The 22,574-nt window shown below is 43.8% G+C and overlaps 1 protein-coding gene across 1 annotated transcript in view; it reads left to right on the top strand.

Moving 5' to 3' along the window:
• The window catches only part of EXOC4 (exocyst complex component 4), a 349,341-nt gene that overhangs the window by 257,707 nt on the left and 69,060 nt on the right, over positions 1-22,574 (top strand). Inside the window, exon 11 of the mRNA XM_081022722.1 lies at positions 11,006-11,225. Coding sequence (XP_080878848.1) covers positions 11,006-11,225 — 220 coding nt within the window. The remainder of the gene's footprint in view (positions 1-11,005; positions 11,226-22,574) is intronic.

Raw genomic sequence — 22,574 nt, 5'->3', positions numbered from 1 at the left:
TTTGTTTATTACATTTGCATACCGCCCTTCATTCAAAGTTGCCAGAGTGCGTCACAATAGAAAAAACAAAATGAGAATACAAAGTACATAATTAATAAAGAGCTAAAATAAAAAAGATGGTCATGCTGCTGATGTTTTGGGTTGTATCCAGTGCTACTCCTACTTAGAAACTGATGGACCTGACAGGTTCATTAATTTCAGCGGGTCTCCTCTGAGTAGCTCTTTGACGGATACAACTGTTTGGACATATTTCTCCAGGGTGGAGTTGCAATTGGATTATATCTTGATTAAGACTGATCTTGTCGTGTAGCAGCATTGAGCAGCTGCTGCTAGCAGCGTCAGATTCCGAAGTACTTACCATTTTCCTGCCTCCAGTATTAACAAATAGGACTCCAGTGTTAGAAAAGAGAGAGTATCATTCTGTTTCAAATTTGAAAATGTCAAAGGCTAGCATTGCTTCCAGTTTTGTGGTGCATATCAAAGTTGAATCCAACACCGTAATCTGCTTCTTTAGCTCCTAGAATACCATTTTTCTTGCTTTAGTACCAGAACTTCTGAAAATGTTAGAATTTCATTGATGGCTTCCAATGCAAGAAAAATGTATAGATTTTTGATAACTGAAATATAAAACCATGTGCTTTCCAACTTTTAAATGCAGTCCCACAAACATTTTTTTTTAAATAATAATAATTTTTTGGTCCCACAAATATTTTATCCTCATGGAAGGAGATGGTTAATTCTCTCCACTTTCCCCCCTACTATAAAGAAGTGGTCTCTAATATAGTACTCCATTTTTGTGAATTCACCTGCTCCCTCCTTTCTCCTTTCGTCTGTGCTCAGAGATGTAACATAGGGCTCTTTCCAGTTACGGATTTTTATTTCACTGGAGCTCTGAGATGTGGAGAGTGCAGTCATGGCCACAGGCAAAGCTGTTGTGCTCAATTCTGACTGTAACCAGCTATGGAACAGAATTAGTCCTGGACTCCTATATTTCTCTAAAGAGAGTAGCCTGACTCTGATCCAGTAGAAACCAAGTTCATAGACAAAACAGCAGCAGCATTGCGTCATCATCACACATGGAATCCTCTGCTTGTTCTGCGTATTAGAAGAAGTAAACCAAGACAGTCAGGTTGGTCAAAGGATTAACTTCTGTGAATAATGTTGTAAATTGGATGCTGCCCTTCCTATTTTGCAGATCAAGTAAGCAGAGTTGTCGGTCCCTTAAGAAATCCTTCCTGTGTCCAGGGGTATTTGTACCTCTCAAAAGAGAGGCACCTTGCTTGAGAGCTCTACATCCAAGTCAGTGTGTGTTTGGTGCTTGGGTCCTGTGGAAAAGAGGTGCATGATGGTCCCATTGCTGGGATGTGGGTTGGGAGTGTTTACGTGTGATGCAACAGGCATCACAGTAGTATGCTACCTCTCTGGCATTTTATCCATTACCTTCTATTCATATTAATAAGCTGTTGGTTACAAAAAGCAAGCAGCGACCCTGCATTCCTCAGCCCCAGATGTGTGAGCGTGAGTTGAGAAGAGACCACAGAAGGTGTTGGAGCTCAGTTTAAGCTGTGTTGGTATGCTGGATGCAGCTTTCGTCCCTGCCCTCTGGCATTTGCCCCTCTGGAGCTTTCAGTCAACGAACACCTGATTGCATTGATTTCTGCGCTCCTGTGCTGCGCATAAGCGGCTAATCAGTCAGTTGAACGATAATGAAAGATCTTGCCATCTGTCGGCTTTATTTAATGGAGTGTCAGCACATCCCAAATAGGAAATAATTGGATTGACAGACACACAGCCAGTTATTAGACTGTTTGTTATCTGATTAGAAAAGGGGGGCATGAAGTGGGAAGGGGGAGCAGCAGGCAGGGGAGCTGGGAGCAGTAATTGAGTTGATCTGATCATGTCTGGCACTGTAGGCATGCGTGGCCCACCATGGAGATGGTTGGCAATTCAAAGTTCCCCAGCCCTTTTGAGTTGGTTCAATTTCCATTTCTTCTAAATGCATGCGTAGAGAATTTTGTTTGGACCACATTTTTCAGGAAATGACTCTTAATTCACATCTCCCAAACTAATACATTGATCAGGAAATAATTATTTTATAGTTTTGACTCAAAAAGCATTATCAAAAGGTAGAAAACAAAAATCCATATTTGAGACTAAAATACAGTTACAAATTGAAATAATTAAATGTTTTGTTTTAAGTACATCTTTACATGCGGGTTTTTTTTGTACAGTTTAGTTTTAAGAAAACAACAGTAGATTAATGAGGAAACAGGACAGAACAGATTTTAAAATAAACACATGTGAAACTGACCCATCCTGGAAATAGACCATTCCAGCCATCCCTCGATGCCCCACATGTTGTTATGGTCCATTCTCATTGAACGCCGGCTGCATAATGATGGCTCCCATTTATAAAGATGATGCAATATCTGACACGTTAAAATGGAGCCCATTACTAGAACAATAAACAAACTAGGAAACAGAGCAAAGCAATTTCAAGGGAAAGAGAGAGCCATGTTTTTGGCTGCAGCCTTTCATATGATGGGCATTAACTTCACAGTACATTGAAACTTCTCTGTCCAAAGTCAGTGGACATAACTTACAATCCATCACTCATCTCCCTGAAGTATGTCTGTGGTGGGTGGTTGACCTTCTTTATTATCTTTTAGGTCATCTCTTACTTCTTTTTCTTTTAATCCTCCCTTTGATACATGCATTTCTTATTTGGTTTTTCATGTTGAAGTTACTCAGCTATGTTTTGGTAGACATAGAAAAAAGTATCTACAATTCACCAATCATTAGTTTTTAATAGGCATTAGGGATATGATCACATGGATGCCAAAAAAACCAACCCCCAGCTTCCATACAACGCTAATGCAGTGAAGTTGTGTAACACACAAGTGTGAGGGTGGGAATGTTCTGGGGATTGAGTGAACTCAAGGATGTGGTTGTGTCTGCCTACAGGCAAACAATTGTGCTGCTTCTGGCCTGTGGAATAGGTTCCTGTTGCACAGCAGCTTTGCCAGTTTTCTCCATATTTGCCAGTTATCTACAGAAAAATCACCAGTTTGTTTGTATGCGCTAAGTTTCCTCTTAATGGTGTTTACTGACAATAATATAACTAGGGCAATGCAAGATCTCTGAAGGATTAAAAAGCCTATGGTCTCATTTTCTTAGTTTCTCCACCATTGGTCTTGAGCCCTCCATTTGATCCTTGATACTGCCATCTTGAATCATACCAGTCACCCGAGGGGTGCAGTGATGGTGCAGAGGGCAATTTTATTATTATTATTTATTATTGGGGGCAGGAATTGAGTCTGTAGCAAAAGGAGGGTGGGATATCTAGGTTGGATCTTGCTAAAGTCGCAAGGCACTGATTTCTCTGTGCAGGCTCCATTACTTCTGTAATGAAGCTACCTCCAACGCTACTTTCAAAGAGTCTTAGGAGGAATGCTGCTAAAATAGAAGCCATTTGCTCTGGCACCTGGGCTGCAGCCTCTTAATGAATATTTCCTATGGTAGGAGAAGTGGACCGAAAACTAGCTTTACCACGAGCCAATTCCTTCTTTTTATGAAGCCCTTTCATGCTTCAGTGCATGTGCTTGACTCTCATTAAGGCTAACTGAAACGAATTGAGTGCATGGGGAGGGGAACTGGGCCATCTGCTGGCAATGCTGTGGGGGACATTTTTTGGTAGCATTAAGCTACAGGTAAGAGGAAGCTAATAAGGCTGACATCTTCAATAGACCAGTGTGGTGTAAGGACTTGGGTATGGAAGGCACTGGTTCAAACACTTATTTAGGCTTTGGAGAAAGTATTATGGTGGACCAGATCACTTTCTGTGAGTACAGCCATTCACTTTTTCCTTTAGGATTACGGAAGTTACTTCTAAGATTGAGAGGTTCAGACCGAAATAGCTCCTCAGTGATTGCTTGCACCATTGCAGCTCTTAGAAGGAGTGAGGCCCTCTCTCTTTCTACCAGCCTGGCCAGGCCAGGTGCTTGACTGTTCACCTTTCATGAATTTATTTAACCCTATTTTAAACCCTCTTCATGTTAAATCTGTGTCTGTGCGTATTCAGTCAAATATTTACTTGATATTGGGCACAGCAGCCCAAGAAAGATTCATTGTATTTTATTCCCATTAACATCTGTGCTCTGTGTGGCATTGTGTTTTTTCTTGTAGCGTGCTTGCTGTCTTAGAAGTTGCATGATGATGACAGTTTGTATCTTTGAAAACCTCAGTGCTCCAAAGCACTTGAGTTTAGTTGCTACTCAGTTTAGCTAGAATTGCCATCTCATGTTGCTCCCCAGGCTCCACTTTTGTTCTATGCATTACAGTTGTTTATTGTTGCTAATAATATGATAGCTCAGCACTCCCCTGGTCAAAGGAATGGCTGTAGTTAGAGATTTGTCTAGAAAGATGGATTAATTCTACTGCAGCAGTTGCCTTGACACATTATACTACTATGACTGTTGGGTATAGTTTAGTGTTTCTTTAAAGCAACTCTTAGATACGCAACTTGGGCTCATCACTGAGCCTCTGAATATTGGCAGCTTGCATTCAACACCACAGTCTTTGGATTCCTTCTGCTGCTTCCTGGGCCTTTCTCAAAACAGCCAAGCCTTACCTTGCCACTTCCTGATCTCATCTCCCTGACCTCAGCTCTACTCCTTATTCAGGGCACTTGAGAGAAGTACTGCTAACAAAATGTGAAATATATGTTTAATTAATAGCCAACCGACCAACCAACCACTGGATAAAATCAGAAAACAACAGTTACAAAAAGAAAGCACAAATGAATACGGAGTGCAACAGCAATTTAATAAAACAGATGTACTCAAAATAATATGCATCCTTCTCACATAAGGAAAATCATCCTCAAGGAAGAAAATGCCCTTGAAAAATCAAAGTGGTTTCAGTTTGAAGCTAGTTTGAAGAGAAATAGTCAAAAGTTCAAGTTGTAAACTTTTAAGTGTTAGATTTGTCTGAGCACTTGGCTCAATCCTCTCTTTCAAAGAAATCTTTTTCACACATGTGTGAGCAAGCATATTACAAAAGGAGGTGGCAGCGTATCGATAATATATATTATAAAATATAGCATTCTACCCTTTATCAATCCCTGACTCCTCTGTCCCCAGTCTAACATAGACTGCAAGCATTCTGAGTTGCTTTTCTGTTCTGTTCACCATCTAACATCATTGGACCCATTAAAAATTGCCAGCAGGTTTGTCTTGGACACTCAGTGGGGCAAATTATTGGATGTAGGCCATGTGGACCAGGGAGACCTGGAAAAAGGTGTACCTCAGTGGTAGAGCACCCGCTTTGCATGTGGAAGGCCCCGGGTTCAAACTCTGATATCTCCAGGTAGGGCAAGGAGAGACTTCTGTCTGAAACCCTGGAGATTACTATCAGCCCATGTAGACTATACTTGTATCTGAATCCCTGCTTAGCCATAAACATCTCTTAGCAGCCTTAGATAAGCTGATCTCTCCTTTCCTATCTACCTCACAGGTTAGCTGTGGGGATACGTCTTGTGTGCTGTACCCCATGCATCTTGGATAAGAAGTTGGTTATACCCATCATGGCTGGATGGTGGAGTAGTAGTCACCTCTGGTCTGGCCTGATTTCATACGTTGTATGAATGTTATGAGCCCCATGGGGATTTCTTGGCAGGATTAATCAGAGCGGGAAGAGGAATGGGATGGGAGCACTGAGACTGTTGGCAGGGAGCATCTGAGTAGTTCCACTAGACAACTTCCTTGTCCTGTTGGTGGCGGATGTCCCAGCAGAGGAGGGAAAGCCGAGTAAGCCAGCCCCATCCCACCTCCTGGGAGTGAGGTTGCCCCAGCAACTGGGGGGAGGGTTGTGTGTGTGAGCTTGGGTCACTCTGAGTCAGCTGGGCAGACTCAGACCCTGTCTCCAAGGACATCCCATTGGATGTGGTGGCATACGTAAACCCAGCCTATTCACGAAGTGCCCTCTTGCTTGCTCAGACCCATCACTTGGGAGGAGAAATGTCTGTGCCCATCCCACGCTTCAAAGGGGTGTGCCAGGTGTTGGGACAACGTCTTGGTTTGTGCCAAGGCCTGTACGCTCTACATTGAACTTCTGAACTGTGTAACCAGAATCTATATGTTTAAACCATGCGGTGGAATTTGTGGGAAGAGTTGAGCTGAAAGTCCTAGTACTGCAACCGAGGGAGGGAGCCAAGAGAGTGATCCACATGGATGCCAGCTCATCCACAACAGCCCAAAATGGGTTGCAAGCATACATGGTCAACTTTCAAGCAAGGTGTTGAATTCAGAGAATTGTTGGTTCCCTTTCAGCGTTATGTTAGGAAAAGCTGGAGGCTGAATAGAATGAGAGCTGCTAAGTGGGGGGGGGGGGAGATTTGGGAGCACACAGTGCAGACAGAATGGTTTATCTTTCCATACACCGAAGTATTTGTCACCAGCTTGTTCTTAAAAGCAATATCTGTTCTGTAATAAGTGATAATACTGTAGCCCAATTCCCTAGTGTCTAGTTTCCCTCTTCAAATGCTGTGCATTTCTCCTTTTAGTACCTCCTCAATGACTGTGTCTTCAGTAGTAAATGATCTCTGGCGCATCCAGTAAGGTGGATGCTTTATGTTCATTATATGCATTAAGCTGCCTGCATGTTTAATCGTCGGCATCCTCTGACACTTTCAGAGCTTCAGTAAGATATCTTTTCTGCCAAGATAGGGAGGGAGGCTGCAGGAGATGGTGTAGGAATGGGATGAGAAAGAAGCTTTCATCAACTTAGTTTTGCCAAATGCAGCTTTGTCCACTTGAAATGGCTGCTGTATTTTTGGAAGAGAAAAAGAGCAATATGCTGTTTTCATTCTACACAAAGGGGACCATTAGCACTTTGGCACTTCTTGGATTGGACGTAGCCATTATAAAATGCTTAGATCAATGTTGGACTCAGCTGCAGCCATTCAAGGGCCATGAGTTGACAGAATATTTTAAAGACATGCCAAGGACTATCGTGTTTCCATAAAAAGCAGAACTCCTTGATATTCTGGGTTTGTAAATCCACTTAATCATGATCATGAAAGGAGCATTATCCTGAAGTTAATACTTTTACTTCTATCTACACAACCAAGGAACTCCAGAGTGTTTCATCCCACACACGTTGAAGGGTATGGGCAGAAGCGAAGGCAGCCAGGAGGGAACGACCCACACTGGGCTGGGGTCTGTAGGGCAGCAGTGTTTTATGTTGGCTTATGGTCAGCACAAATTGGCGGCTGCCCTAAAAAAAGCTTGACGACTTTGATTTCCTCAGGAAAGCTCAAGAACTTTGGTCCACCCAAGGTGCCAGCAGGGGTTGCTACGCTAGGGAATGTTAAATGCTATCTGCCATAGATAATAGTTATAGTCTTGTTCACAGCACCATACAGGTAAAGGGTGTCTCTTGGGTTTGTAAGCAGTTCAAAAGCTGAAGTTATGTTCAAGGTTTTTTATTCCAGGGTAAGGGATCGTATGAGCTGCCCTTTGGTTCTTTCCGTAGAAGTGTTAACTTTCAGTAGGAAGATCTCCTAGGCTCATTCAGCCATCCAGAGGATGACTTCTGAAAATATTTTTGTGGCTGTCCCTGCTTCAGAATGGTGTCAATTTCTGCCCCTTGCTAAAAGCAGTCTCATAACACAAAGCCACTGAAACTGTGTACTAGATAAAAGCAGAATAAAACGCAAGTTCTTGAAACAAAAGCAATCATGACCAGGAAGGAGGAACAGCGTGGTCTCAGGCGGACACAGTAAACTAGGTCGGCTTACAGTATGGTTACCAGATATTTTTTCAATGAATCCGGGACACTTTTTTTTTTTTTTTTTTAAGCTGAGTAGCAACAGGGAGCCAGTGGTGGGGATGGTGAGGCAAAATACCCTGGGCCCAAGCACACATGCATATTGTATAAAGGTGCAAAGCCCTTCTTTTTAAAAACTGGGCAATGGCCACCCTCCCGCAACTCCCGAGCCTCCCCCGATCAGTCAAAACAAAGGGGGCAGGAGATCTGTACCACCAGATGTCCCCGGTTCCCCTTCAGCAGTGGCAGCAGCAGCAGTCAGCAGCCCAGAGCCAGCCTGGTAGTGCAGTTGGCTCTGGCTGGCCTCATGATCTGCTTGCTGCCGTGGTGCCCACCAGTTTGCCTCCCAGAAGTCCCTATATGATGTGTCTTGTGCACAACACATCATATAGGGACTTCCGGCGAGGAAAAATGGCGGGCGTAATGGCAGTGAGCAGCTCCTGAAGTCAGCCAGAGCCAACTGCGCTACCAGGCTGGCTCCGGACTGCTGAGGCTGCCGCTGCAACGTTTCCCAGGGACAGATTTGCAAATCTGGGGACATTCCGGGAACGGAATTTATCCAGGGACAGATTTGCAAATCCGGGGACTGTTCCTGGGAACCGGGGACATCTGGTAACCCTAGCTTACAGCCCAGAGTAGCCTGCTCTAGTGATGGAGAACAGGTCATTTTTCACATAAGGTTGTCTGAGGTCATTGCAGAATGCCTGATAACTATCCCAAAGGACTACAAGGCTTGCTGGAACAAACTTAGAACATCACTGGCCTCATAAAACCTAGTTGTATGATCAAGTTGGCAGCTATATCAAACTACTGGTGCTGGGATAGAAGAGGAATTCATAGAATCATAAAATTATAGAGTTGGAAGGGACCCCAAAGGTCCTCTAGTCCAACCCCCGCAATGCAGGAATATCAGATAAAGCATCCATGACAGATGATCATCCAACCTCTACTTAAAAACCTCAAAGGAAGGAGAGTCTGCAACCTCCCAAGGGAGACCATTCCACTGTTGAACAGCTTTTACTGCCAGAAAGTTTTTCATATGTTTCATTGGAATCTCCTTTCTTGTAACTTGAATCCATTGGTTTGTGTCCTACCCTCCAGATCAGGAGAAAACAAGATTGTTTCCTCTTCCATGTGACAGTCGTTGAGATATTTGAAGATGGCTATCATATTTTCTTTATTATTGCAATATGCTTTTACAATAATTTAGCAAAACAGTGTTTTTAAACATCTCTTGTATAAGAAGTGTTGCAGCAGAAAAAGCAAAAGACTGACATAATTTGCAAAAGATGCAAAAGTCATCCGTTTCCTTAACAAATCTGTATTGCAGGCTAGCTTAGGCAATAAAGTTGGGAGTTAAAATTACTTAAGTTTTCGGAAACAAGTTGTTACATGAGTAACAATAAAAATACAATGACTTGTCATTTGGGGGTGGGGGGAGAATCAGGAGAAGAGAGACACCTGATTTTACCTAAAGTGCTTTTCTGTCTAGAGGGACTGCTTAATTGTAGTCACAAATCACCTTGAATGCTTTCCTAGAAAGATAAAACAAGTTAAATTTGTATATCACTCGGCAAGCGCTTGCCTCTGAATTGGATATGAGATGGAGCTTTCAGCTTTTCCTCCTGCATTTTTAGGGCTTCCTCCCAGACCCTGTTCTTCTCTTCAGGCATTTCATAGCAGTATGAGAACAGGCAAGAGATCCCCCCCTTCCCGCATTCAGCTTCATTAAGTTTTTGGACCCCCCCCCCATCTCCCCTCATCAACTGGGGCCATGGTCTAGCAACCCAGAAATGTTCCTTGCTTTGCATTTTGATTTGCAGAAATCTCCTTAGCATTTTACAAGAATAAGCACTGCAGTTGTTATGTTAAATAAGTGTAATTACCATGCGTTAAGGGAATTTTCCATCCTCGACTTGCCATATGACTTGCTCTCTCACACCGAGAAAATACACCCCACAGGGCTTTTTACCTTTATGGGTTTTTCCTCCGTTTTCCTCTGCCGGTGCGAGATAGTTTCATTTGGGACCGCTGAGAGCAGAGTTTGATTCCCTTGGAAATTTACATCTGGATGGTTCTTTTCTTGATGAAATGGTTTAAGAACAATTTCCCGCATAGACCTGCATGTCACGTTGGACCCACTCAGCCATATGCAGGATGTCAGCCACAAATTGCGGCTGCCAAGTAATTGAAAGGGACTTTAGCTTTGTCATCTTCTTCCTTCCAGTCAGTGATGGGCTGTTCTGATGCACTGGCTGTCCTCTGGGTGCCCCATTAATGCAACTATTCCCCCACCTCTTGCACCAAGCCAGTGTATCCAAGGAGTAATTCCATAAACCCTCTCTGTCCAATGATGCCATTTTAGGTAAAGCTAAAGGACCTCTGGACAGTTAAGTCCAGTCAAAGGCGACTATGGGGTTGCAGTGTTCATCTCGCTTTCAGGCCAAGGGAGCTGGTGTTTGTCCACAGACAGCTTTCCAGATCATGTGGCCAGCATGACTAAACCGCTTCTGGCGCAATGGAACACCGTGACGGAAGCCAGAGTGCACAGAAACACCATTTACCTTCCCGCCGCAGTGGTACCTATTTGTCTACTTGCACTGGCATACTTTCAAACTGCTAGGTTGGCAGGAGTTGGGACAGAGCAACGGGAGCCCACCCCGTTGCGGGGATTCGAACCACCAACCTTCTAACTGGCAAGCCTAAGAGGCTCAGTGGTTTAGACTGCAGTGCCACCCACATCCCTGATGCCATTTTAGGCTCCAACTACACATTATAAAATTGTATGGGGTGTTAGCAGAGGGGTAGTACCTCTGGTGGGGGTCATGTCATGCTCCTTCTGGAATAGTTTGTCCACCTTTGGTCCCCACCCTGCACTCAGCTCTCACCTGTGGCTCCTAAAAACTGTCATCATGCGACAGCAGCCACACCACGGCAAAGGCATCTGGCCCATGGGCTGGTGGTTCCCCAGCCCTGTTTTAATGGGAGCTGAACAAATGATAAGCTTTTTAAGATAAACGGACTTCTTTCAATTCTAGTAGGAGCATGTTTCTGAAAGATAAGGTAAGGATTCACCCCTTGTTCCATAAAACGTCTGGAAATGGTTAGCTGAAATCTAGTTCCATTTGACTTGGCAAACATAGTAACAGTGAGTTTCCCCTGCTTTAATGTGTTTCAGATTTATTCAAGAGATTGAGCACGCTTTGGGACTCAGCCCAACTAAGCAGTGCCCACTCCGGGAATTCCTCACCATGTACATCAAGAACATCTTTCTTAGCCAAGTCCTGGGAGAAATCAACAAGGAAATCGAAGGCGTCACCAAGATAACTGAGCCACTGAAGATCCTGGCCAGCGCAGACACCATGAAGATGCTGGGCGTGCAGAGGCCTCTGTTGCAGGTAAGAAAGCGGCAGCATTTCAGAAAGGGGCCTCCCCGCGAAGGCACTGGTGAAGCTTCAATGCTTGATGTTCCCATGCTTGTTTAGAATAAGTTGCGATTCCAATATGCCCTTGAGAAGCCTTCCTTCCAGATTCATCATACATGGTAGAATGTAAGCATTTTTGACAGAGGCATCATGATAGCAGATAGCCCAGTAAAACTCATTCTGAAGGCTGCCTGCACAGCTGCTTCTGCCATAATGAGTTGCTTATGATAATGAGGCCATTCCTGGGATTGGCCTTCTCTCTCGCTTCTGGGGGAGATCACTTGTGGCTCTCCCAAGAAAATGTCATTACCAGCCGCGATGGCATACTGTTCTCATCTTGTCAAATTACTGTACATTAATCAGATGGATGTTGGTGACGAGAGATGTTCAAATGGCCACGGAGAGCTGCCAAGCGAGTTTTGTTGTTTAGTGCCATAAACAAATGAGTTTTCTTTCAGGTCCATTTGCAGCCATAATCAGAAACTATTAGGCTGCAGTCGTAGCCGATCAATTGTGCATTCCATGCTTCTCAAGGGTGAACGTGACCTTTGAGACACGAGTGAAAATTCTGATCAATAGATAATACTTTGTGCAATGTAGTGATTTTCAGTCTCATCTGAAGTGCTTTTTTATATATTTGCACCCTTATATATGTATGTGTAAGCGTAAATTATTAGTGGCTAAACTGAGACACCAAGAGGTTGTTTAAGACTAGGGGTAACTTGGCTGCAATCACAGGCATAGTTTGAGGTTAACCCACAATTAAGGGCAAACGGAGAAATGCAAATTTATTTGGGGTGTTTATGCCTTCATTTCCTCTCATTGATCCCAATTTGAATACCCACAGCAAATAATTGCACTATCAGTGTAAAAATAGCACATTTAAAAGCAACCATGTTCACTGGTTGTTGCTAATTTACAAGTACAGTTTTATTCTTTGTATTCCATCTACAATTATTTGGTCAACTTAGGTAGGTTTTTTTTTTAAAAAAAGAGTTGTGTGCTTTCTTTGGCACCTTGTTGTTAAACCAAGATAGATAATTTACAAGTACATTCAATAGGGAGCATGCAGAACATAGTACAGGTGTGTTAATGAGACCTGCAAAATCTTTCTAAACCTTTCTGCTGGCTCCCTACAGAATAAGAGCTAACCCAAGGAGGGGGAAATACCTTCCTCATGAATCTGTGCAAGAAAGGAAAGGCATGTTTCTTTTTAGTTGTGACTTGGACTGAATCTAGACTGCCTGGACATACTGATGGATTGTATGTGGGCTGAAATATTGAGACTCAATCCAGACAAGACAGAAGGGCAGTAGGCAAGCCTGTTCTGGTTGAAAAAGAAGCACTAGGTTCACTCACAACCTGAAGGGTATTTTGGATCCAGCATTACTCCTGGAGGGTCAAGTGGTTGCATTGGCTGGTACTCCAGCTATAACCCTTTGTGGAGGAGAAGGGGGAGGATCTGGCCCCAGTGATTCATGCCTGAATCATCTCTTCCTTTAGGTTATTGCAGTGTGCTCTGTGTGGGGCTGCCCTTGAAGAGTGTCCAGAAACCTCAGCTAGTGCAAAACGTGGCAGCCAGACTGTGACTGGTGTGCACTTTATGGACCAAATGGACAATAGCAATTACCCTGCCTTTCAGTCTGAGCACAACTGAAGATGCTTGTTCTGTTCTATAAAACCCTAAATGATTTGGGGCCAGGATAACTGGAAGCTACTTTCAAGAAGAGGCTGGACTTGGAGACTGTTACTTTCTACAGTGTTTGTTCTCCTGCTTGCTTCCTTAATTTTGGACCCAGGGCAGGCAAACCTTTGGGAATGCCTGTGCAGTTTCACACAAGTGTTTTCCAGTGTTCTGGACATATTACCCAGTGCAACTTGGATGGAACAAAATATATCATTTCCCCTGTCCAGTGACCTGGTCCCAGAGCTAGAGGCTGCAGGGTCAGGTTCCAGAGATTCCTGGATTGCCAGGGGTTGAGCTAGCTGACTCTCAGGGTCTCTTCCAACTCTACAATTCTATGTCTCTATGATCCTTTAAGTAGAAAAGAAGGCCTTCTGCACACAGCATTGCAGCTATTGTTGTAGCATCATTGCAACTGTTTTGGAGTGTTATTTATCAAACACTGTAGATAGAGCAGTAAAACCAACAAAACATTCTCACAATCTGGTACTGACACACACAGATGTGCATGTGCAAGCTCACACACAGATATTCACATACAAATATGCTTTTCCATCGGCACGTCTTGACATTTGGTTTATACCCAGCTTTTCAGCTGACCTGGCCTCAGACACACACTGTGTGATGGATTATTTTAATTAGCCCAACGGCATGGACAAGCTTGCCTTCACAAGGCAAATATTGTGCTCATAAATCTTCATTTTTACCCCTTCAACCATATCTGTGTAGCTGCTCTCATCCCCTTGTCCGCATCCAGGAGCCGTTTTGCTGGGAACTGCTTAGATTTGATTAAAGGTGTTTCTTGGTTCAGACCAAGCCTGAAATTCTGAGAATGAATGAGCTGCCTTAACCACATTGGAACGGATGCCCACCTAAGTCATTATCCTGCCTCGACCAGTGTTTGGTATTGGGTGCCAAAGGGAAATATTAGTAATCTGTATCCATCAGCTCTAGATTTCAAAACTCTGAGATTTAACCTTTCACCAGCAGGTATTGATATTTCTGCCCTCAATTTCTTGATCTGAACCCCATAGCCACAACGTCCTGCCATCGATTCTAATGACCAGTAGTGCATCCAGTTGTAGGAGTATCCTGCTGGTTAGTGAAGGCAATAATTAATCAGTGCTGTGCTCTGTTGTTGGTAGTTGTGAATTTCGATCTCATCTGAAGTTCTCAGAGGGTGACGGGAAATACAGAACAGATGTCTTCCATGGTAGACTGGGAACCAGTTAGAGGAGGGTACCCACAAATCAAGAGTCCTCTTCCACACCACCACCCTCAGTCTTTCTTCATTTGTTCCATTTCCCAGTGTGGTATAGTGGTTAAGACTGGTAGCCTCGTAATCTGGTGAACCAGGTTCTCTTCCCCATTCCTCCACATGCAGCTGCTGGGTGACCTTGGGCTAGTCACACTTCTCTGAAGTTTCTCAGCCTCACTCACCTCACAGAGTGTTTGTTGTGCGGGAGGAAGGGAAATGTTAGCCGCTTTGAGACTCCTTCGGGTAGTGATAAAGCGGGATGTCAAATCCAAACTCTTCTTCCTTCCTTTGATGCTTGATTGTATATCTCTGAATTGTTCAAAAACCAGAACTCTTGCCAGTCACATAAAATGCTCATAACATAAAACAGCATATATATATGCAGAGAGATACACTCGTTTGGAAAATTGCCTGAGATAAATAAGAAATTGTGCATGAAATCAAGGAAGAGGCTGGACAGCGGCACCAACCCCAGAGTAAACATTGGTTGCGTCACACATTCAGTCGATTACTCATCTCTTGATGACTGTCAGCTGCATACGTGAAATGTCTTACTCTCAGCTGAAAACTTGTGTTTGAGTTGGCATCAGGTGATATCATAGTTCTCGTGGCAGTGATTCATCTAATAGCTCATTTGCACAAAGAAGCCATCACTTGATGCTGTGGTCAAGTTTCAAACATGCATAAGGGCCTTTCCATACACTGGACAGTGGGAACCCTGGGTTTCCCATTAAAGCCACAGTTTTCAGGCACCCTGCTATGGCTCCCTAATGAGGGGTTCTGCATGAAAAATGTTTGCAAGCACAAGTTTACATTGTTCACACTTTACATTTTTTCTGGTTTTCCAAGTACTTTTCAATGTGAAGTAGAAGGCTGGTAGAAGGACTTCTGCGAGTCTACAAGTTGCAGAGCATCTGCTACTACATAGCTTCAGGTTTCCAAGTTCCTCCTAGCTCATAAGGCACATAATTATACCTAATTGTTTTGTGGGTTTTGTTTTTCAAGTAATGTGCAATCCGACAGCAAATTCTTGCAGAGACAAACAAAAGATTCATCACTTTTCAAACAAAGCTAGATAAGTTATCTTTTGAAGCACACACACACACACACACACACACCCTGGGCACAACTGAGAGGGAGGATTTTGCCAAGAAAAACCAAAGGTGAAATTGCACAAGCGCTATGGTCCCAGTGTTCATTTCTAACATGTTGGTGCTAAATAGCATCTAAGGAATGTGAAGTCTGCCAATTAAAAAAACCTCCCTCTTATTTTCTGCGGCAGAAAATAAATAACGCCTTTTGAGTTTAAAAGATTGCACACTTACATGACCACATGGCTGCACTCTTGAAGATTCAAAATTTGTGGAATCTTTGAGATGCTTTGATGAGTGGGATAATAATAATAATAATAATAATAATAATAATAATAATAATAATAATTTATTATTTATACCCCGCCCATCTGGCTGGGCTTCCCCAGCCACTCTGGGCGGCTTCCAACAAAATATTAAAATACAGTAATGCATCAAACATTAAAAGCTTCCATAAACAGGGCTGCCTTCAGATGTCTTCTAAAAGTCTGGTAGTTGTTGTTCTCTTTGACATCTGGTGGGAGGGTGTTCCACAGGGCGGGTGCCACTACCGAGAAGGCCCTCTGCCTGGTTCCCTGTAATTTGGCTTCTCAGAATGAGGGAACCGCCAGAAGGCCCTCGGCGCTGGACCTCAGTGACCGGGTAAAACGATGGGGGTGGAGACGCTCCTTCAGATATACTTCAGATATATATATGAGCTCTTGATTTGTAAAGAGGATTTAATGGATGTAGTCAGTAGAATAATCAAGCAGGACTGTAGGGTTCAGAGCAGCTCCGCCAGGGCCCCGGTGTCACCTTACCCACCCACCCACCAACCAACCACCTAGTAAGTCGGGAGCTCATTGCTTTTCCAAGCATGCTGTTACTCACCTGAGACCCCACCACTGCCACCATGGCCATCTATAGGCATAACGGATCAATCTGTTGGGTGGCCAGTTTTATTGGGAGGTCTAAGACTAAGATGCACATTTACTTTTCAAGGGATATGTGGAAAAATAGGGGGGGGGCAGCTTTTGCCATTTCTAACCCTCCACTACAACTTGTGGAAGCCAATTCCATAGTTTAACTATGTAATATGTGAGGTATTTTGTGTTTGCCTGTCCTGAATCTCCCAATATTTAGCTTCATTGAATGTCCCTTAGGTCCAGTATAATGCACCTCTTTCATGTTCCCCTCTTATCGTATAACGGCAGGTGTTGCACCTGCCTTGATTAGTAATATAGACAACGCAGACCAACTTAAAACTTTGTCCCAACTTATGGCAAACCTGTAGTATAGACAAGCCGTCAACCTCTAGCAAAAAAATGACACTTTGGTTTTATCCCCCCCCCCCCCCGTTTATTCATGGTGACATACCACTCACTTTAACTGTTGTTGCAAAAAAAATGAAACTAAGATTCTCAAATCCTGCATTTTTGCACTGAAGGCTATACAATATGCCCTGTAATGTAGAAAACACCATGAAGCCTCCAGATCCCTTGACAGTAAATATGTAGTTAGTATACTTCATTGCCAGCTGTCTGACTCTGGTGACATTTCAGTGTTGACAGAATATCTGTCCAGTATAAATAATAATTTGACCTTAATAACTGATCATGAAAAAAGTCCAGAAAAGGTCAGCCAGATGGACTGAGATGCAGATGTTAAAGGCCTTGAACAGATGTAGGAGGTTCCTTCAAATATGTAATTTGGAATCTTTGAGACCTTCATGTGGTCAGAAGATGCTCTGTGACTATATTTGCTGTTGATTCTGACAGCTGCTAAAGCTGCCTGGGTTTTGACTTCCAGTCTGGTCTCCATGCCCCACACGCTCCCCCCTGGGCACATGCCTGCCCATTGGCTCACTCACTCTTCAGAAACACCTGGCAGCTTCCAACAGTAGAAGAGGACTAAGAAATATGCTACAATTTCTCTGTGACTTTTTGTTCCTTGTGTGAATGAAGACGCCAGTGGCATTACAAGAGGTTGCTAGGGGCTTCTCCACCAATGGCTCCACCGGAAGCCACCTGAAGGCTTCCAGCTACATGGAGACTCCTTTGTAGCTACTTAACCTGCATTGCATTTGGTTTGCAGTGCAGTGGTGATGCAAGTCGGATTTTAGGTGGGGCCACGGAAGATAATCTACCTTTAACATGGCCTAACAATGCTGCCATAGATGTCACTTAAAGGTAAAGGTAAAGGGACCCCTGACCGTTAGGTCCAGTCATGGACGACTCTGAGGTTGCAGCGCTTATCTCGCTTTGTTGGCCAGCATGACCAAGCCGCTTCTGGCGAACCAGAGCAGCGCACGGAAACGCCGTTTACCTTCCCACCGGAGCGGTACCTGTTTATCTACTTGCACTTTGACGTGCTTTTGAACTGCTAGGTTGGCAGGAGCAGGGACCAAGCAACGGGAGCTCACCCTGTCGTGGGAATTCGAACCGCCGACCTTCTGATCGGCAAGCCCTAGGCTCTGTGGTTTAACCCACAGTGCCACCCACGGCGCATGTTAATAATAATAATAATTTATTATTTATACCCCGCCCATCTGGCTGGGTTTCCTCAGCCACTCTGGGCGGCTTCCAACCAAATATTAAAAACAATACAGCATCAAACATTAAAAGCTTCCCTAAACAGGGCCATCTTCAGATTTCTTTTAAAAGTAAAATAGTTGCTTATTGCCTTGACATCTGCTGGGAGGACGTTCCACAGGGCAGGCGCCACTACCGAGAAGGCCCTCTGCTTGGTTCCCTGTAACCTCACTTCTCCCAGTGAGGGAACCGCCAGAAGGCCCTCGGCGCTGGACCTCAGTGTCCGGGCTGGACGATGGGAGTGGAGACGCTCCTTCAGGTATACAGGACCGAGGCCGTTTAGGGCTTTAAAGGTCAGCACCAGCACTTTGAATTGTACTCAGAAACGTACTGGGAGGCTTTCAGGACCGGTGTTATATGGTCTTGGCGGCCACTCCCAGTCACCAGTCTGACCAGTCATGTTATGTTTTAAGTGGACAAAATGAAGATGGGCAAAATGAAGATGGATTGCCACTCTGTTCTTGAGCACCACCAGGCTTCACATTAAGCATTTCTTTTGTGGTGCCAAAGTTGCTGTTGGATCTCTCCCCTTTATTGCCAAGGAGCACTTTAGAAAGATGACTAGCTTCTGAAGATGAATTACCTCCATTCCAAGTTAATTTCTGTTTCCCAGCAGGACCCCAGCTGAACCCCGCTGGGTTTGGAAATGCCACTGATTGGGTAATGGATGAGTGCTTAGCGGATGGCTGTGCCCGCGCTCGCCTGGTGCCAGCTTAGGCTTCCCCGGTGCCCTTCATTTCCCGCTTTGCAGCCAGCCTCGCTAGAGCTAAATGGATTTTTTCACAGGACAGTAACTTGACTGTCGTTAGCATGGGGGAAATAATGTATGAGAGCAAGACAGAATTGAAATGCTTACTCTGTGAAATCCACAACTGCCTGGGAGTTCTGTAGAGCAAGATCGGCAGGAAGCCATCTGCACTGGTAGCAGACATAAATCAGGAAGGGAAAAGGCCAGTCCGTCTATGGGCCTTCTTAGAATAGCTACACGGTTCCACAGGCACCATTGGCTCAGACCAGTGCCAAAACTCAGGACATTTCGACATACTCTAAGGAGCATAAGAGTTGCCCAACTGGGTCTACCAAAGTCCATCAACATAGATACACATTCTGTTCCTGAAAGATTTTATGGGCTTTTGTTTCTGGACTCTCGTTATGTGCCTCAGGGTCGGAACTGTAAAAGATAAATATTTTAAACAAATGGCAAGTCAGATGCCCTGGGAAACCTGGAAGCATGGTGGTAATCACCCTTTGCTTCACCCCTGGCATTCAGTGCCCAAGTTATGAGGCCTTTGATCATTTTGAACTTTTGTGGCTACCGGCTTTGGAGAGGTTAGTTCTGAGCAAAAATCCTACCTCAACTTCCTTAGTGAGTTTGGCCTCCGCAGTTCCGCACCACCCCATTTGCCAAGGAAAACCTCCAAAATTTAAGTCAACTGTGCTGGCTGGGGCCAATGGGAGTTGTAGATCAAAACATCTGGATGGCAGCAGGTTGGTGAAGCTGGTCTAATACTTGTTAAAAAGAAAGTAAGAAGCCATGGGGTAGGCTCAGTCAGTGGGATCATGGGTTCCAGCCCCATGTTGGGTGAAAGATTCCTGCCTTGCTGGGGGTTGGACTAGATGACCCTCATAATCCCTTCCAACTCTACAATTGTATGAATCTAAGTGAGTTCCACAAACTGAGTCGTACTGTGTGAAGCAATTTTTCTGCTCTTCAGCCTACTGCCTGTCCATTACAGTCCTACATTTAATATTTATTCTTTCCACATAAACCTGTATCATGTTTCTCCCTCGGTAATCTCTTAAAAAAAAAAAAAAAGTACAATATTTGCAGCCAGTCTACAACCTGGAAGTTCAGAGAGCAGTAACAGTTTGCTAGGGGGGAAATACTGATATTATATAGAGAGAGAGAGAGAGAGAGAGAGAGAGAGAGAGAGAGAGAGAGAGATGAGGCAGACACCTCTCTACTGTTTTCTGCTCCTCCTTGTTGAGGCAAACCTATCCAACCATGTAGATGCTGACATGGTTTAATCTATTTTACTGTTAATTTTAACTATTTATAAAGTGTGTTGATCATTTTTTACCTTTTTTATTGATATCCTTGTATTTCTTTTAAACGCCTTAGAGGTTTTATTACAGTCAAGAGGTAAATAAATTTTGTTAAATAAGCAAATAAAAAATAGACTGCCTATGTGCATCCAATCTTGCAGCGTTACAGCTGGCAGTGACCCTCCAGGATCACCTAATTCCCAGGATTCTGGTATGTGTTGCTCGTACCTTGATCTCAGTGGCCTGCAGACCACTCTTATGGCCACTGCAAACATTTTTTGTAGTGTTTTTCCTGCAGATGAGCTTTTGCACTACCACACAAATTATAGGTAAAGGTAAAGGGACCCCTGATCATTAGGTCCAGTCACGGACAACTCTGGGGTTGCGGCGCTCATCTCGCTTTATTGGCCGAGGGAGCCGGCATACAGCTTCCGGGTCATGTGGTCATGACTAAACCGCTTCTGGCGAACCAGAGCAGCGCACGGAAACACTGTTTACCTTCCTGCCAGAGCGGTACCTATTTATCTACTTGCACTTTGATGTGCTTTGGAACTGCTAGGTTGGCAGGAGCAGGGATCGAGCAATGGGAGCTCACCCCATCACGGGGATTTGAACTGCTGACCTTCTGATCAGCAAGTCCTAGGCTCTGTGGTTTAACCCACAGCGCCACCCACATCTCTTAGTGTTTTTCCTGCAAATGAGCTTTTGCACTGCCACACACAAATTATAGAGGCTCACTAAATTTCACATCAGGAAAATAATCCCAGCACTACAACTGGCACCCAAGTATGTTTGAGTGCCAGATACTGGGGGTGGGGGAACCCAAAGCATTGGATTCCTTGAACCCAGGTGGCTGAACTCAGGCTGGGCATGTTAGCCAGATAGACTGATGCAGATGTTGTGAAGGCAATTTTGCCTCTGGTGCTATCTTTCCTAGCAGTGTTCACACCAGTGTTGAAATCCTGTCAATCTCTGTGAGTATCACAAAGTAGTATGGCCTTAGGCTCAAAGAGAGGGCTGGGGAAGGCTGCTTGTCTCTGCCTATAATGAAATGACCTTTGAATGAATGACAAGTGTGAGGAAGATTGGAAGAGAAATTAAGTGTGCTCTGTACCAGAAGCCATCCCATTCTGCACCAGCAAGCAGGCCTTCCCTCCTGGATTCTGTGATCAGAGTGAATTGTGCATGTGCTGCCAATTCTGTATGTATTCAAATAGAGTGTAAACAATAACGATGACAAATTCTATGAAATTACAATCTTGCCCTGTTCCTCTGTCTATTATTATACATGTAGATGGGTGGTACACTGGGCATTGGTTTAGAGTAAAGCAAGTCCACCCATGTTTTAAAAGTTCCTGTTTCTTTTCTTTATTGTAGCATCCTTGATACAAATTTCCAGTTCATTCTTATCAAAGGCTTTTTCCACATCCAGGAAAATAAAGTCTGGTAGTTGTTTGTTTATTACATAGTTCTGTTCAATCCACTGCCTTCTTGGCACTAGATTGTAATTTTCTGTTTCATATAAACATTGTTTGGTCCTGGTGTATGCATATTGGAATAATATTGTTTAACCTGTTTGCCAATAGAGGGCTCCATATTTTTACATCTTGATTAAGGAGGGAAATCGGTCCATCTGATTGTGGAATCGTCAAATCTTTTCCTGCTTTTGGAAGTACTTTTGCAATCACTTCTGACTATGATGTTGGCAAATTTCCCATTTGCAAAGGCTTATTTATCATTTTCCCGTAATGTAAGTGCTTTTTCCCGAAAAAGATTTTTAAAAACTCAGCCCATCTGGTCCTGATGCTTTGTTATGAAGTCAGCTATTATCTCATTAATTTCCTTTTCCATTATTAGGACTCCCAACATTGCTATATCTCCATTAGTGACTTTGGGCACAGTGATTGTAGAAAATATTCTATTATCTGTTTTGTTGACGGGTGTTTCCTGGTACTTGGTAAACTTGCCAAATATGTTCACTTATATCTTGTGAGGTTTCAACTGTTTAGTTCTTATACTTAATTGATGGTGTTAGGCATGGCACTTGTACTTTTTTAAGTATGTTGATAATGGCGTTTATCAATGCCATTGATAAACCTTTAAGTTTTGAAGGTTTATTCCCATACTGAAGCCATTTTTGTTTGATATTCTTAGTATATTTTTCTACTTTACTCAGTTGCGTTTGTTGTTACAATGCTCTTAAGAGGTTCAGTTGTTCTCCCCTTCCTGTTTCTGTTTCTGTTCATATTCTTTTCCTGGATTTTTAAAATAAATTCTTCCACTGATTGGCGGCGCCTCAGGAGCCCCAAGCATACTGCTCCTGAAGTCTTACTGCTCAGCAGGATTTCAAAGCTGAGGGCAGGGCTCTTTGCAAATCCTTCAAAGGGGCTTGCAAAGAACTTTGTGTGCACTTTGAATTAATCCATTGATTTGGGGGACTTCAAAGCACCGTATCATGTGAAGCCCACCTGCCAAATTTGGCCCAGAAGGGATAGGGGCAATAGGGACTTGATGTGCTGACCAAAGCCAATTTTCTCCCTTCTCTAGTTCAAGGGGCCCCCATAGAGAAGGGTCTTTGGCTTTGGGGCAGCCTTTCATAATGGCTGCAGTTTTCCTCAGAGCTGTCCTTCTTCAAGCTCTTGTTTTAATTGAAGTTGCAGAAGCGTTTGGAGC

This window comes from Podarcis pityusensis (assembly GCF_964106645.2).
Source record: "Podarcis pityusensis genome assembly, chromosome: 10".
Classification (NCBI taxonomy): domain Eukaryota; kingdom Metazoa; phylum Chordata; class Lepidosauria; order Squamata; family Lacertidae; genus Podarcis; species Podarcis pityusensis.
This window is presented reverse-complemented; position numbering and strand designations above follow the sequence as displayed.